Genomic DNA, 17,001 nt, shown 5'->3' with positions numbered 1-17,001 from the left:
CGTTCCCCTGCCGCAACATCAGCTCGTTCCTCTCCCGCCGGCCGGTTCCTCGCGCAGCCCTCGGCGCTGGCCCTGACTTGCTGTTGAAATGCCAAGTGTGTTTTGAGAACATCCAGGTTCATCTCGCTCCTATTAAACCCCGCTGGGACATCAGCTTGCCCCTTCCCCATCCCCACTCCCCCCCCGGGGCCACAAAGGCAGCGGCGACAGGGACCCACCAGCCAACGGACATACGTACGTACGAGCAGGACAGCGTAAGTGGGAGAACAACTTCACACCGAGCTCAAGAGGTGCCCGGCCACGTTTTTTCCTGCGGATGCCCCTCCGCAGGGAACGGGGAAGGACCCCAGTGAAGTGTCCCGGGCAGACGGGCGCTGGCGGGTCCTGGCCCCGGTGGGGTGCTCAGCCATCGACCCCTCCTGCCCCAGGCCCCCTCTGCCCCCAGCCTCTCCTGCTCTCGCCAGGGTCTCAGCCGCCCCCCAGCTGAGGGCATCGCCCGGTCAAGGCAGAGCCCCGGTTAATCCCAGCTCCTTTTCCCATCACGAGGGAAAAAAATCCCCCTGCAAGGCCGCCGTGGGATGGAGCCGGCAGGGAGGGCAGGGAGGAGGGGAGCAGGGGGCTCTTACCTGGTTCTCTCTTTGCTGCTCAAATCCAAGCATCTTCACATCAGCTTGGCTTTGTCCTTCCTCCAAATTCACGGTAAATCACGCACCCGGTGGCGGGATGCTCGGTGCGCTTGAGCGCTGGGTGCTAGGGATGGGGAGCAGGCGGCAGTGCGGGGGTGCCGAGGCTGCCAGCACTGGAGACGACATCTCCCACCTGCTTTTTGGCAGCACTAAAAGGGAGAGCTGGTGGGGACCAGCCTGGCCCAGGGCTGGGGCCGTCCCCGGTGGGAGGTGGCCATCAGGGAGGGTGCTGAGCGCGTCTCGTCCCTCTGCCTAGGCGATGTCCACGTCGGCATGGCTGACCGGAACGGGCAGCTGGAGGTGGAGGTGATCCAGGCGAGGGGACTTATCCCGAAGATGGGCTCCAAGTCCATCCCTGGTAGGTGGCTGGAGAGGGAGGGGGTCGGGGAGGGAGGGGGAATGATGGAGACGGGCGCTGTGCTGGGACCATCACAGCAGCCTGCTCCGAGTCAGTGTTTCCCACCCGTTTTCCAACGCAGCCACCTACGTGAAAGTTTATCTGTTGGAGAACGGCGTCTGCCTGGCCAAGAAGAAGACCAAGGTGGTGAAGAAAACCTGCGACCCGTCATACCAGCAGCCTCTGCTCTTCGAGGAGAGTCCCCAAGGCAAAGTCCTGCAGGTGACGCACTCCCCGCACAGATACTTGGGGACAGGGAGGGATTAAGGGAGCAAGGACAGGGCATAGAAACCCGCAGCCTCCCCATCCCGATCACGGCGGGTCCCTCCCCGCCGGGCACGCCGAGTTTGCCGAGTTTTCCCCAAAACTCCCACCCGGCGAACGGGGCAGGTCCCCTAACGCCTTCTCTGCCCCGCAGGTGATCGTCTGGGGAGATTACGGGCGCATGGACCACAAGTGCTTCATGGGGATGGCCCAGATCGTCTTGGAGGAGCTCGATCTCTCCAGCGCGGTCGCGGGCTGGTACAAACTCTTCCCCACCTCCTCGCTGGCCGACTCCAGCATCGGACCTCTGACGCGCCGCCTCTCCCAGTCCTCCCTGGAGAGCTCCACCAGCCCCTCCTGCCCGTAGGCGGCAGGTTGGTGGGAGAAGCCGGGAGGGGAAAGGAGACGTCCTGACCTACCAAAACTGTTAGTGGATAGCTGTAAATACCCTGTCCCTTTTTTTTTTTTTGTCCTTTTTTTTTTTTAAAATCTCCTTCCCCGAAACAAACCCACTCTCGACACACTCCTGCCCGAGCATGCGTCCCGGCGCGCAGAGGGGGACGTCGGAGAGGGAGAGAGGGCCGTGTTTTGAGGCAGGGGGAAGGAGAAGCAAAACACACCCCCCCTCATGAAGCAGACCGAGGGCCGCGAGGGCCGACCGATCCCGAGACTGTTACCGCACCTCGTCCCGTCACCCCGTCGGAAAGGAATCGAAGCGACGCGTTTCTCTCCTGCCCACCCGGCGAGAGCATCTCGGTCCGATTCATTCAGCGCCGCTGCAAGCAGCATGTTGACGAGGTTTCTTTTCCTTCAATTTCATTTCCTTGCCTCTGAGGAAAAGGTAGCTTCTCAAAGAAAAAAACCTCAGAAAAAAATCCAACTCAGCACTATTTATTTTTTTTTTCCCAAGGAATGTAGCATCTTCTATTATGTAGCTTGCCACGTGCTAGCAACACACTCACTCTCTGCAATATCTAAGAGACTCCGGATTGACCGGAGACATCTGGCAGTCACTTCCCGTTTGTTCGTTTTCCAACACAAATCCTGCGACACTGAGCAAGCACTTCTGGTGGCCATTTTTCTTTTTATTTCTAATTTTTTTTTTCCGGTAGCATGTAGCCTGCGACCAGTGACATTGCCAAAGCGAGAGAGAACAGAAAAAGGTGCGCTCGCCTCCCCTAAGCATACGCTGGTCTTATCCTCGCGTTTCACCACTGACCGTGGTCTTGTCCGGCCAAAGCGAGACCCAAAATATAAACTCTGCGATGCCTCATGTGAAAATTCGAGTCGGGAGAAGGTGACCTGACGGAGCAGGAGTACCGTCATGCTGGCTGATCGTCTGGCTCCCAGCCCCTTCCTCCCGCGAGGGCCAGCTCGAGGTCTGGGGTGCTCCCCTCGGGTCCGGGGCGCTCTCCTCGACACTCGAATTGCAAGTAGGAGCAGAGGGTTTGCCAGACCCCGCGGCAGGACGCACCTTTCTCTAACTCTCGACTTGTTGGTACGCTACAGGGGAACATCTCAACAGCATCTTCTGCTGATCTGGAATTAGGGTGACTGAGAGGGTATGAACAAAGGACTAGATGCTTTGAATTTATTATCAGGATGAGTGTTTGGGGTTTTTTGTTTGTATGTTTTGTTTGTTTGTTTTTAAAGCAGCATTTTGGTTCCCCCCGAGGGACCAGTTCTTGTAGCAAAACCGAGAATTACGGAAGCTTTTTTTGAAGGTGCCTAATGAAATTTGCTGAAAATACTCAGGGGAGACACCACTAGAAACTCTGGTTTCTTCATAAAATATACTTAACACAATGACTGTCCTGAAGGATCAGTTTCCAAAAGAGAGAAAAAAAACCAACACACCAAAAGATGAGCAGTCTTGAGACTGGAAGAGGACAAAAGGTTAATGGGGGATTTGTACCGGCCAGATGGCTCTGACCTTCAGTCTTTAACACAAGTCAACCCACAGCACAGTTGGGATTTTTTACAATTATTTATTGGCAAAGCAGAGAATTTCACAATGCACAGAGCACAACAAAACCAACCTGTGGTTCTCCTGGTGACGCCAGGAACGATGAACCAGCTTGAACCTGTTGCCACAACGGAACAAAACCAAACCTGAAGGAAAAGACTGTTGCGATGAAGCTGTCCCCTCCACAAACCCAAAACCGGGGGTCAGCAAAACTCCACCGCTCGGCAGCTGGTTCACCCGACACCGCCACGATTTTAGCGACGTCGTGTCAAGGAACTTCAGCTGCTGCCGTGGACTTTGGATCTTTACCAAACCAAAATCACTGTAGACCTCTGAGAAGAGAGTGGGCCGGATGCTGCTGACCGGGGACGGAGAGGGGCCTGCTTCAAGACCCCAGGGCCTGCCTTGTAAAAGATTAAATCCTCGTCTGCTAGAGCGGTAAGTGCTTTTCCAAGCAACGCGCACCGATTTCTGAGCTCGTGCTGAACGGTGACGCATAGGACCGTAGGATGCACTAACAGTCTCAAGCGGTTTGAGGAAGCAAACTCGGTGCCCTGACTACTGGAACAGGAATAAACAACGGTTTGAACATGACGTTCCTTCCAGAGCACGATGCAGTTACAGGAGGTCAACGACGCCTGGATGAGGCTAAACTTTTTCTCTGCCCCGGCGTGCTGGATTTTTGACTATACGCGAGGGAAGGCATCTTACGAGGAAAAGCTTTCTGCTCCTTCAAGCTAACATTATTTGCTTTCGCTTTACCAACTTTATTTCAAGGGAATAAATGAAAAATCTGCCTGTGGTGGGACAATAACCATGTCCACAGGGAAGTGGAATAGCAGCGTGGGCAGGGCAGGGAGTTCTGCAGGTATTTTCTGCTCACTGGTGTGGACACAGCATCCCACCCCCTTCCCCTTCCAGCACAGAGCTCGCTGGCTGTAAATTTCTCCAGGGAGTTGCAGAGCTTTACTGCTCCCCCTCTCCGCGAGCAGCATAACGCTTTTCTTGAGTTAGGGAACAGAAGCTGATGAAGAGCAGCAGGGACACCGGGACAGCCGGGCACGCACCCACAGATGCCCGAGGTCTAGCAAAAGGCTCACTGGTTCTGCGCCAGTTGAAAAACCTGCCCTTGCCGGCACGTGGAAAATCCAGAGAAAAGAACTATCTTCTGGAAGGCACACCTGGGTGCTCCAGGGAACACGGAAAACCCAAATACTTTGGCTTATTTTATCATCGATAGACTGAGGATGCCTGGGAGGGTAACAGCGTAGCTAACATCAGAACAAACGGCACCCCAGTTCTTTGCCAGTGGTGTACTCTCGTTTGCTGCAACGCGATGGGCTCGTGGGAACGATTCCTCCTGCTCACTGAGAGCCCGGCAAGGCCGAGCCGCCGTGCCAGTAACTTCAAATGATTGTCGCTCGCTAGACAAACTGAAACCCATCAAAACCTTAGCTTCTTCACTTTCAGCACCACACGTCCAGCCCCGCCAGGGAGCTGGTACTCGCTTCTCTGGGGAAGCATCTGGGTCAGGACCCACCTTACGCTCGTGCGGAAAAACTAAAGCGGGAGAAGAGACCGACGTGTGCCATGTTTACATTGCAGCATCCGCTCCTTCTCATTTATAAAAAAGATGGTGGTAAACTTTTTAGCAGGGCCTGCTGCAACAGGACAAGGGGGAATGGCTTTAAACTAAAGGGGGGTAGATTTAGACTAGATATGAGGAAGACATTTTTTACGCTGAGGGTGGTGAAACACTGGCACAGGTTGCCCAGAGAGGTGAAGGATGCCCCATCTCTGGAAACCTTCAAGGTCAAGTTGGCCAGGGCTCTGAGCAAGCTGATCTAGTTGAAGATGTCCCTGCCTGTGGCAGGGGGGTTGGACTCGATGACCTTTAGAGGTCCCTTCCAACCCAAACTATTCTATGATTTCTGAATGCGTGAGACCATGTGTCAGATGTTTTCCCTCCTTGAACAACAAGAACAAAAGAGCCAAGACAGCCAGTTGCTTTCTACACACGACACACCAGGAAAACCACAAGCTTCTGGACTCCAGGTTTTTTTCTGAGGGAATGTTTTATTGCAAAGGGCGTTTTTTTTAATGTACTATATGATTTGCAAAAGGTGGCTGCACTGACTAGCTATTACATGTTAGATTATTTCCTCCCTTTCCTCCACCTTTCATCAGGAAAGGAAATTCAAACCATTTGACTTTCCAGATATTTTCCCCTAGAAAGAATAATGAATATTAAACTGAATCAGCTTTGCAGCCTGTTTTATACCCAGCACTCCCAGCAGTAAGTGAGCGGCAAGTAGCACGCAGCACCCACCTGAGACACAGAAGACCTTACTGTGGCACAGCTGACAGTAGATGCTGGTGTCAGAATCAAGGCACCCTACTTGAGTAACAAGGATGGATTTTGCCAAAATAGCCTTGAAATGATACTTAAACATCCCCTAAACTCTAGTAAAAAAAGTGTCTTGGCCACGCAGCAAAGCACAGAAAACACTACATGATTTCATGCCCAGGCCTAAGTTATCCCTGGGTTTTCTACAAGCCTGGAACGGGCTTTATTTGCCAAAGCTGAGTGACCGAAAATTTTCTAGGGCACCAGAAGGTGGGCCAGGCTTCTGGGCTCAATCAGAAATTAGCTCCTGTTTCATCAGCGTCATAGCATGTTGAAAGCACAGGGAGAGGATGCTTAGACAGAGTTTTCCTAAAATCAGGTGAGACGCAGAACCAACTCCCTGGCCAGCAATCAGAAAATGAATCCTATTAAGTGCAACTGAGACAGTGGGAAGTATTCCCTCCACGGCCACCTTTTCCAGCTCTTTTTTTCCAGAAGCAGTTACAGATGTAGCTCTCGATTGCAAATATGAGACCAGAAATTCCTACAAGAGATCAGGATTCCCTTCGCTGATAGGGAATCACTTCTGTTCACTGTCTTACACGACTGCTCTAGCAGCGATGCGACTTGAAAAGTCAAGCCTGTATTTGTAGGTGTTTGCACACATCGGTGCATGTGAGAGGAGTTAACACATTTAAATACCTTTGCTTGTTTAAGTGGGCTTGCAAATACTCAGCAGCAGTGAGTACAATTTAAGGGTCTTTACTGATGTAAGACCATTTACAAAAACAGCACCGGTGATGTTTTTTCAGGCATAGAGTCCACCTTCTATTTTCTTCCAGTTGACTTGGACACTTCTTCCCAGATTGATGTGAAACACTTGGACAATGCATATCTGTAAACTTCCTTAAGGGTGTGCATTTGGTTACTGATTTGGAAAATAACTGCATTTTAAAGGTCAAGGAACAGTGTTCAGGCACCGTTCTTCTTGATGGCTGAATTCAAAGTCTAAATGTGTTTTGCATCACAGATGGAAAAAGATATTAAGAGCTCTCTCTGCTTTCCTTTGGGTTTTCATGCCTCCAGCCAGATCTGTAAAATTCCCCTCAGTAAAACCAAGGTTTGCATCCTGTGATGTGCCAAAGGCATGACGGCCCGCTCCAATGTTTCTCTAGCAAAGCTGTTTCAACTGGAAGTCTTCCTTCTACTTCGTGTTCACAAGCATAGAAAACACCCCAACCCTCAGCTGGTTGTTAGAGGTGCAAGAGTTATGTTTATGAGCTAAAAAGAAGGTTGAAAGGCTGCAGAAAAGACTTCCTGTGGAAAAAGAAGTGTCTGCAATAAGCACGGCTGGAATTGGTGGGGTAAAGATGTGCTACGTGTAACGCAGCTGAAGCTGTACAAAACAGACTCAGTGACCAGATGTGACAATAACGCTCACCTTAACCGAGCTGGTCCGCGTTTGGGGAAGATGTAGGTTTTAAAAGTAGACTTGGAAAAATGTACAGTAAAGGGCCTAAGTGTTTGTCTTGCTGTCTGAATAACCGCCACACTGTTTAACCCCGATCATCTGCCTCAGGCACAGACACCAGAACGGAGCACAGTAGCACCGAGGAATCCAGGAGAAAGCAGCTTGGTTTAGCAGCTGCCACCAGGACCCAAGAGCTGGTGTGACCACTGTGCCTGTCTGGAGCTCCGATTATTGGTATACCTCATTCTTTTTTTCCCCCCCCCTTCCTTTTCTCTTTTTTTGAGAACCAGAGCTTAGTGCACTCTATCACGTTCAGGTTATTTTTTGTTGTAACTGTGCGATGAAGAGCAATTGTACGGGGTGTGCATTTACCACCTGCTCCCACGCTGGCTCCTGCGAGCCCAACCTCTGCTTCATTTCGCACTTGCACTATTGATTGCTGAGCTAAAGGGCGAGGGAAACGAGGCCAGAGTGCTTCTCTGGAGCGGGGGGGGATGATTCGGCTAGACAGTAGGTACCCCCCTCTCATCTCTCCTGTTAAAAAGCATGTAGATAAACAGCGCTCCAAACGCTGCCCTTTAGCCCGACAGGCAGGTGTTTGCAGTCCTGCTCCCCTAACAGTCCTCCCCTCCCACAAAGGGCCGGCAAGGAGGCGAGCATCTTGGATGTGACAAGCTGGGGACAGTGCTGCTGCTCTTGGAGGAGCACTAAACCCTCACTAAAGCTTTTGCCTGGAGTGTGGATGGAGAGAGGGAGCCTCAGAAGTAGGCCGAAAGGGTGTCCCTCCAGCGGGAGGACAGGTATTGAACATTGATCCGATCTAACAGGATCGCTGTCTGTATATACCTGCTAGATCCCAGTACTCGCTAAAAAAAGGGAACGTTGCCCTAACACTCGCAGTGAGAACCGTGAAGCAATGCTCGATCTCACAGGGCCCCTGGATGGAGCAGGACCCCCCTCCTTGTACCCAACGGGCCAGGGACCCTGGCAGCGGATGCCTCTTGAATGTTAGCACTTTGAAGTTGGTGGCCTTGTTTTCTTAAAAGGGCTTGATCTTTTCATGCAGTTAAAACTAAATAATCTTCCCCATCATGTTGTCCTACTCCCCACCTCAAAATTAAGCGACGAACAAGCACTGGACCATTTAAGATGTTGTCCGGGACTCAAGAATCTGTCATTAATCCCAGAAGTTTATACCTCAAATATAAAAACATACACATCTGGCTTAGTAACAGCACTTGGTAAAGTAGCAGCTCCAAGTCTGAATTGAACTTTGTCCTTGAATTTGATTACTAATGGCTCCAGGAAAAAAAATCTAAACCAAACCCACATAAGCACACAGAGAAAAGCACCAATTAATTTTTTAGAAGCACCCAAACCAAAGCATTCATCCTATAAAAAAAATTCAGAATTTATATTCCCAAACAAGACACACGAGGGATTTTACCTATCCCTTACAATCTTTAAACACAGCCTATGCCTTTTAAACTGTGTTAGCCCCCCAAAAAGTACAAGGGGGCAGAATACTAACATGCATTGGCAAAGAAAATTTACATAAAAGGGTCCAAGATTGTTAAAGGTATGAGGCAATCAGAGATGCACCCAGAACAACTCAGCCAGCCATTTCTAACCACAGCCTTTCTCCCGGTAGCTGCTTCAGAAGGCTAAGACGAGTACCTTGACAGGGGTGCATCATACAAAAGGACACAGCAATCTGTGCTGCTTCACGTTTTCCATCCTTAAGTCCCCAACGAGTTGCATTGAAAAGAATTACCGAAGCCAAGAGAGTGCCATTAGATTGGGAAATTGCCAGAACTCCATTAGCCACGAGTTAATTGCTACTACAAGCTTAGCCTTCAATCTCTAATGAAAAAAGGTAGCAGACATCTCACCATTTGAGTGGCACACGTCAACCTTACATCTTTCTGTGTGCATCCGTTACCTAAGGGGAAAAGGAGAGTTAGGTGCAGAACTCGTGCAGGACTGACACACGCACCCTGGGTAGCTTTGTACTTTTGGAAGCCAGGGCGTAATCGCACTAGTGAACAAATTTGGCTGCCTTCACTAGCCCACTCGTATTTTGTGATAAACTTGGCTTTGATGACAGATTCGTAAGTTTAAAAACTCCACCTTAAAATAAACACCGCAGAGGGGAGAACTCGGGGGTCCTTTAAGCCCCAGTTCCATGTTCAAGACAAGGGGATGGGCTTGTGATGGATACTTGAGAATGGTAATAGATTTAAAAAAGCAAATGGCAATTTTATACCCGTGTTATGTAATGTTTTATATGTGTGTGGTCTTTCTTAATGTAAAACTCTTGTATTTTTGTGGTTTATATGCAGCAGGACTGATGGCTGTGAGGGTGCACGCTATTTTGTAAGATATTCTTAGCCAGTTTTCCCAAGGAGGAAAAAACTGAAATATTCACATTTTCATTGGCTTGTACCTGCATGTACAGTATTGGGGCAGCAAGTGAAGATGATTAAAGCCAGCTTGAAAACTTTTTTCTGTGCTTGAGTTGAGCTTCTCAAAGCATCCAGCCCAAAACCACATGCATAGCTTAAAAAAGCCAACCCTTCCCCCAGCTGATATGCTGGGGAGGAGGGGAAGAGGGAGAAACCCTCTTTTTTTCCTGAAAAAAAGCAGGTTTTGACCTGAGGAAAGAAATACCGTAATTAATACGCAAGCAGAGTACCATCAACTCAAGGCTCACGCAATTAGCTGAGCTCTCCCCTGCAGCTGCACAGAGCCACCCACAAGCCTAAGGAAAACTGGCCTTCATATCTGTTCTTTAGGTGACTCCTAAATCCCCCCAGCCCTTCATATTCTCACCGTTACCACTTTTTGTAAAAGCTTAAAATTGACCTTTTGAATAGGCCTTGGTCAGGTTTTGTTGAACACTAGTGTAAAGCTGCAGTCCTAATAATTTAAGTCCTCCCTGCAGCCACAGCGGCAGGGATGCTGCCTTTACCCACACCCCCAGGCTGTGAGTCTCTCTGGTATATAAAAGTGTCAACTGACCTGATTCTGCCTCTGCTGAGCCTGGTTCTTTGCACGGTGATAGTCCTTAGCTTTCAGGCAAACGCTATTCTCGCCTGACATTTGGGACGCAGCCCTGCTACAAAGCAGATGGAGTTAGTCTGATTTGGATGAAAGGCTCCAAATCCCCGCATACCTGAAGTGAACAACTCACACCGGTGACAGTAGTGCTTAACACAATCTGTTACGCTGTTTAAAAACAAGGTAAGTCAGTTGAGGTTTCACTGCAATATTTTATTTGGGAATTTACATATACACAGGATAAAGTAGACCGCAGAAGTCTGACTTCTTGCTCACGCTGATGAATTTAAGCAGTTGTATTCTACTGAAGATGAGAAAAGAAATCTGACCCACCCACTTTTTATGCCTAGATTAAAATGTCAAAAGCTAGCCAGGAAAGGGTACCAGGATTACACAGGAACAAAAAAAATATGAAAAAAGTATAAATTAGGATGTCATAGTAATTTTAAAAGTGTAAGAAAACTTGCAGTGGGCTCTCAGCCCTCGATAAGTTAACTCTCAGTTAGATTGTTAAAAGTTAAATACATCAATACCATATGGACAGAAAAGCCACTCTGAAGTGCAAGTTTCACATTCCAAACAGCTTGCCCCCACACTGCGCGAGAATCCTGCTTGCTCACGGGGGGAGGGAGAGGGGTCTTCAAAATGACTTTGGTTCCAATGAGGGTTGGCGAGCCAAGCACAGCGAGGCCTCAGCTCCGGAGAACTCCACTCAAGGGAAGAGGTAGCAAGGCTTGCTTGCCCCGGGCTTGGGTTAAAATCCAGTTCCTCAGCACCAAACAAGGTTTCCACCCCTCCGCTAACCAAAACCCCTACTAATACTAGAGTTTAAGTGATTCTTAAAAGGCCTGACACTACAGGCAGTATTAAGTACAGACTTCCCAAGTTCCTCAGTCACACCTCTGCTAAGATACCCAGCAGGACATTAAGTGCTACCCAGAAGCATTAGTGGAGGTTTGTGCAACGAGGGGGTCCACCCCAGAAGTGTGCATTGACTGTGCTAAATACAGGGGAGCTCAGGTTCTGGTCACCGAGGTTTCACCGTGTCTGACAGTGAAAAGGCAGAAATGGGTCTCGGTTATGGAAAGAGGTTCAGGCTGGGCAGCCAGCCAGAAAGAAAAACCCTGAATGTCTCATGGAGCAGTTTTGAAGAACAGAACAGAAGGCAAAAATGGTCACAACGCAAGGGATCATTTCCACATCTGAGTGCTGAGGGACTGATTGCTTCCCTGGGCACCTCCTCCACCCATTGACTGTCCGTATCCCATCATGCCATTAGCTCCATAGAAGTTCATCCCAGCCATCTGCTGGGTCATCTGCAAAGGGGAGAGGAGAGAAGTCAAGGCTATGTCAAGGAGACTGGCAGCCCACAGCAGTCAAAGGCAAAACTCTTGCTCCCCACCATATTACAGGCTTAAGCAAGTTCTTCTAAAGACTTATGGTGCACAGAAGGCACTGGCTTCTCAGGTGTGTGCCCATCTAGCAAGCTGAGGAAGTTTTCTTTTTAGCTGATGGTGCACTGATTTTTGTTCTCCACCAAGCACTGAGACCTCTGAACGAGTTACTCCTTTGTGATCCCCGTTTGCCTGCAGTATCAGCAGACCTCACCCAACCCCAGGAGCCGGGCTATAAAAGCACTGAAGTCTTCAGGTAACAGGCTAGGTTTAATTGCATGTGCCTCCCCTGCCCTCCATCCACCTTTGGGTCAGCAGAAGGTCACACCTCACCTGAGCAATGTTCCACTGAAGCTGCTGCGCTGGCTGCACACCATAGACGGGCTGGGGAACTGCTGCCATGCCAGCTACATAGCCAGCCTGCTGAGCCGCCATCATCCCATTGGGGACACCAATGACAGCTGTCTGCACGTTACCCACATATCCAGCTGGTATGGCCATGGGAGTCACCATCCCCGCAGCTCCAGGCTGGGCCATCATTCCCACTGATGGTGCCATCATGCCTCCCATCATGCTGCTGGAGGGGGCTATTCCTGGAAAGCTAGTATATGCTGCTGCAGGATATGCCACCTGAGCTGGGGCCATGAACATCGCTCCTAGAAAAAGGCAGAGAAGCAATGAAGGGAAGAACTGCTGTATTCATTGTCAAGGCTGAAATGCCGACCTTCAAATCAGAGACTACCACAACATTCACTTGGCCATGACATCCACACTAAGCTGCTCATTATGCTACTCACCAGTTCTCAAGAAGGACCACCTACATTCCCACATCTTTGCTTGTCAGCTGTCAGGACACCCCACCCACTCTGAATTAGTGTACTGCCGTTCAACAGCTCTATTCTGAGATGTGTTACCTTGCGCAGGCAGCTGAGGTGTTTGAGAGCCGTACAAGGAGAGGATAGAGTCTTTAGAGAGCTGCTTCTTCCCCACTTCCTCCCCTTTGCCTCCTGGCTCAGGGAAAAGATTCAGGTTTTCGGGAACAGAACCAGCACTTCCAGATGTTGGCATAGAGCCAGTGACCTGAGACAGAGACAGCACAAGTGCAACAGCTGCATTCAGCACCAGGGGAAGACACATCTCATTCAAGCATCTAACTAGGCTTTGTCAAGCACTGATGTTCCCTACTTACCTTCCTGGAGTCAGAGTTTGATCCCACTGATGCGAAAAGATCAAGATCCTTCTCTAAGCTGCTAGGCCTGCCGTTTGTAATGGTGGTTGTCACAGGAGCATCTGGGAGAGACAAAGCTGTGTGAACATCCATCACAGATGGCCTCAGGCTGAGGGGCAGCCTCCTTGCCAATTAAGCAGTTTGCACATATGCCACTCAAGCCAGTGACCTGACCTGTAACCTACTTTAGCCAATGCATACTGCCAGCTCTTCGCTTGTCCTTCTGGTGCTGAGAAGAAACTGGCTCGGGACCAAGGAAGTGCACTGCGCCATATCTGCCCTATTAACCTCAGAGCAGCCAGGAGCCACGTGGTGTCTGGAGACCACTATAGCTGCTCCTGTAATACTACAGGCACAACCACTGCACCAGCAGAGAGGAAAACATGAAAAACTGTTTCTGCTGCAGTGCTGAGCTTTGTGCTTGAGTTGCACTGGAGTAGTTTAAGCAAAATACTCTAGTATTCCTATCAGCTATTGTTCACCTGACATGAAAAGTAAGTACTGAAAGGTCACCAAATTCACGGGATCAAAGATGGTGTATAGGGTCATTGTAACAAGGGCAATAAGGCTGGAAAGGCTCTTACCAAGTCCTAGCAAGTCCATTACTGGTTCAGTAGATTTAGGAGAACTTTTTCTAGACTGCTGTGTTTCTTCTTTCTTTTGGGGCTAGGGAAAAAGAACACCAGAAGTCTTGTTCAAATTTTGGTTTTACTCTGATACATTAGAGGCTTTAATGAGAGATTAACCCTTAAAATCTTTTTTTCCAGTGGGCATAAGGGCTTCCAAAGTGAACAGAATTTCAGAGTGAGTATTACATAGTTGTTTTATTGTCCCATTATGTTGGAACCCACTGCCAAATGTAAGCATGCTCTAAACTAGGAAAAAAGTAACCGCTCAAGCTGGAAAGCTAAGCAGGGAGTAGCAGGATTCCCACCAGCTCTGCATTGCAAGGCAGAACACGTCTGCTTAGTATCTGGTTGAGCAGTGGAAAACAAGCTACTACCATTAGTGTGACTCAATGCGTCCACTGCTATGACTGAGGCCAGAAAAAATGCTTCCATATCAAGCTGGATTACCTCTGTTCTGCTTGAGAGATGTTTTTACAATTGATCCATGACCATGCCTTTTGGTCTTACCATTTTCACCTTCTCGAAGATGATAGGTTCCAGTTTTCTTTCTGATACTGGCTCGTTACTCCTTTTCCATTTGTCATCCTTTTCTTTCTGCAAGGAAAAAAGCCACTGACATAAGGGTCAAAAGTCATGTCATCATACCAAGAGAAAGTTCATACAGAGCTTTACATGATGCTGTTAATCTAAAAAGCCACAAAGATACAGCTAAAGACCTATATTTGAAGCTAGTCCTACTTTGAGCAAGGAGTTGGACAGGATGGCCTTCAAAGGTCCCCTCCAATTTAAATTCTTTCTACAGAATGACTGAGAGCAATCAGCCTTGGAGAAGAGATTAGTCACTAATACAGGAAACATTTAAACTACCTATTTTCATAGAGTCATTGCTTACTCATAAGACAGACATACACTTATACCTTAAAATGTATTCAAGCTTCTGTAGAAGTGATTAGAAACTAACCCTAAATGCATTGATGTCAATACTTCGGTCCATGTATTTCTTCTTTTCATATTTATCCCGAATGAAGCTCTCCACGGCTCTGCAAGCAGCTTGTTAAAGACAAATGATTTCAAGAATAGAAGACTTACGTAGTATTATCTGACATGTGGATACAAGGTACGGGCTGTAACTAAACTAATGACTATTTAAAGAGCATTTCCAGCAGTAACTTAAAATAATTTAGTGTTGGATCCAACTACTTCAGCTACTCAATTTTTGCCCTTGGGTTACTCCAAGCACAACAGTGCTATATAAAAGGTACATTAAATCAGGGCTTAAATTCCTAGTGTATTTTCTTCACTGATGTCTATTTACTTCAACCGTCACTTAATAGCATACATGCCATTAGCACAAATCACACAGTGGTCAGAGAAATAGATCCTGTGCATACAAAAGCACCTCAGCCACCAGCTTAAGACAAAAGTGACATTAGAGAAGTGCTCCTGTGTTTCTTCAGGTTCACATCACTATACCCCTGTTGCACTGGGCATCTAGAAACCCTCCTGTAAGGTAAAAGTTACAGCTTAATTTTTCAGAAGTGTTAAACCTTTTAATCTGTCTCCACTGAGAATTTTAAATGCTCAACACTTTTGAAAGTTGACCCTATTTGCCACAGACCCTAAAGTGCATCTCATGCAATAGCTTCAGGTTGTAACATTCGTGTTCCAGTGTAGCTTTCTTCTGCTTCGTTCGGTAAGCAAGCAGCCTGCGGGTGAAGCAACACTTGGAGGGTGCCTAGCTAGGAACTCATTCTTACAGCTGATGCCCAGGCACATGAAGTTAAGGCTCCTATGCAAGGAGTGCAGCTACTAAGCCACAAGATGAAAAGACTCCATGTTTCCTCAGCAGCAAAGGAAGAAAGGATGCTGATCTGTTTGAGGTCGCCTGAAGTTCTCTGGCAGGTAGGCTTCATAAAGACGATTTGCTTTTCCATTTCCCATCTCTTGCATGCACCGCAATTCAAAAGAATTCTTGAACCGTTTGTTTCAGACATTAAAGCTCTTACACATACTAGCATGCCAGGCTACCAAGCAAGAGTCTAATCCTTGTTAACTAGAAGGCACATGTAGGCTTGTGAAGACTGTTCTGTACCTGAAAGCCACTCCTCAGGCTTTTGGTGCAAGCCTACTAGCTGGGAATCCCTGATGCAGTTGCTATGATCCCCCCCTCATACAATTAGCCAATCCTAAGCACCACAGCACAATATTTATTCAAAGACAAGATAGATATCACATTAGCAACCTAGTGTCACTCTGGAAGTCCAGGACTTGTCCTCTGGAAGCCTCAAGGAGAGGAAGTAGGCAGCAGCTCCAGCCAACAGCCGCCTTCAGCAGTTTTACAGAAACTTGCAGTGTTTGTCTTTATCCTCTGATGTTTGCTAAGCCTGAAATCATGACATTTTCCCTCCCAGTCTAACCAAGTTTGGTATCTTCTTCCTGCTTCACTTCCCACATCTCTGGCCTATTCAGACTTTATTTCCAAGCTTACCAAGCCCCACCAACAGAACAACGCTGTGCATGTTTCACTCACATTACCTGTATCTGTTCTTGTGTCCACTGGTCGAGATTGACAGATTTTACCCTGGATATATGAACTCCTAGGTTCCTGTGGATCCCAGCACAACGAATACAGATGAATACACCGATATTCCAGGATGCCCATCGTGGCCCTGCAAAGAGACACAAGTGTTTCATACCATCAAGTCAACCTGTAGTTACCTTGAGCAACTGAGAAACTGTACCAAGTGAACTGGGACTGAGGCATTTACATTTTCATCCAGACTAGAAATTGGTGTTAGACATCAGCAGGATGTTTAAAGGCTGTCTCCCAATTATTGTACTTAGCACTTGTATTTTATTGCCTCCCTCTTCCATTTTGAGAGCTCTGCATAAGACAAACACAACTCTAAAAGGAGGAGGGAAGAAGATAGGCATTCAAACCACCCAAGACACTACAAAACCCTAATTTCCTCTTGCTTAAACTGATGTAACAGTCATGTCAATACAAGTCTGCGCTCCTGCTTTAGCAAGAGAGAATCTTTCTCGGACAACCTTATTGCAGTGGAGTCAGCTCCAGAATATTCACTATTACTCTAGGAAAATACTCAGCATTTGACATACGGAGTGCATCATCAAATCTTCTGTTAGTCTTATGCAGGAAGATACAGCTGAGTAAGGGGAGCAGTACAAAGCCCAGTACTCTGGCCACCAAAAACGTAGAGCCGGGGGCAGAACCCCAGGTTGAGATCCTGGCACAAGACCGATTAACAGTTCACTCCGCAGTTTCTACAGCTCTAATCAGATTCATGGTTTGCATGCGGCTTTCAGACAGGCAGGAGGGCTCCAAGGTGTAGAAGGGAGATCATGCCAGGGAAAAAAACCACAAGGGAAAGATTAACAAGCTTAGTTTTACTCACTGCAAACAGTTCTCTGAAGGAAACCTGGCAACGCATTACCCAGGGGACAGCAGAGGTCCACAGGCACTCCCACCACTCGCAGCCCCCGTCCCGGCCAGGGCCGACAGACCCTGGCCATTGAAACCCTCGGTCCCGCTGAAGGA

General features: G+C 48.3%; 2 protein-coding genes across 2 annotated transcripts in view; one reads left to right on the top strand and one right to left on the bottom strand.

The window, feature by feature from the left end:
* Positions 1 to 1,714, top strand: part of RIMS3 (regulating synaptic membrane exocytosis 3) — a 4,750-nt gene extending 3,036 nt beyond the window's left edge. Inside the window, exons 4-6 of the mRNA XM_009333471.1 lie at positions 919 to 1,044; positions 1,166 to 1,305; positions 1,502 to 1,714. Of these exons, the coding sequence (XP_009331746.1) occupies positions 919 to 1,044; positions 1,166 to 1,305; positions 1,502 to 1,714 (479 nt within the window). The remainder of the gene's footprint in view (positions 1 to 918; positions 1,045 to 1,165; positions 1,306 to 1,501) is intronic.
* An 8,677-nt stretch (positions 1,715 to 10,391) lies between these two features.
* SMAP2 (small ArfGAP2) lies at positions 10,392 to 16,115 on the bottom strand. Its single transcript, XM_009333462.1, has 9 exons — positions 15,978 to 16,115; positions 15,310 to 15,395; positions 14,404 to 14,482; positions 13,950 to 14,036; positions 13,398 to 13,479; positions 12,775 to 12,875; positions 12,500 to 12,665; positions 11,919 to 12,241; positions 10,392 to 11,507 (listed from the first exon to the last, which is right to left on the bottom strand). Exons 2-9 carry the CDS (start codon positions 15,390 to 15,392, stop codon positions 11,382 to 11,384), a joined length of 1,047 nt encoding a protein of 348 aa, XP_009331737.1. The 5' UTR covers positions 15,393 to 15,395; positions 15,978 to 16,115; the 3' UTR covers positions 10,392 to 11,381.
* Between the last annotated feature and the right edge of the window lie 886 nt (positions 16,116 to 17,001).

The sequence above is a fragment of the Pygoscelis adeliae genome, unplaced genomic scaffold (genome assembly GCF_000699105.1).
Source record: "Pygoscelis adeliae isolate BGI_AS28 unplaced genomic scaffold, ASM69910v1 Scaffold321, whole genome shotgun sequence".
NCBI lineage: Eukaryota > Metazoa > Chordata > Aves > Sphenisciformes > Spheniscidae > Pygoscelis > Pygoscelis adeliae.
This window is presented reverse-complemented; position numbering and strand designations above follow the sequence as displayed.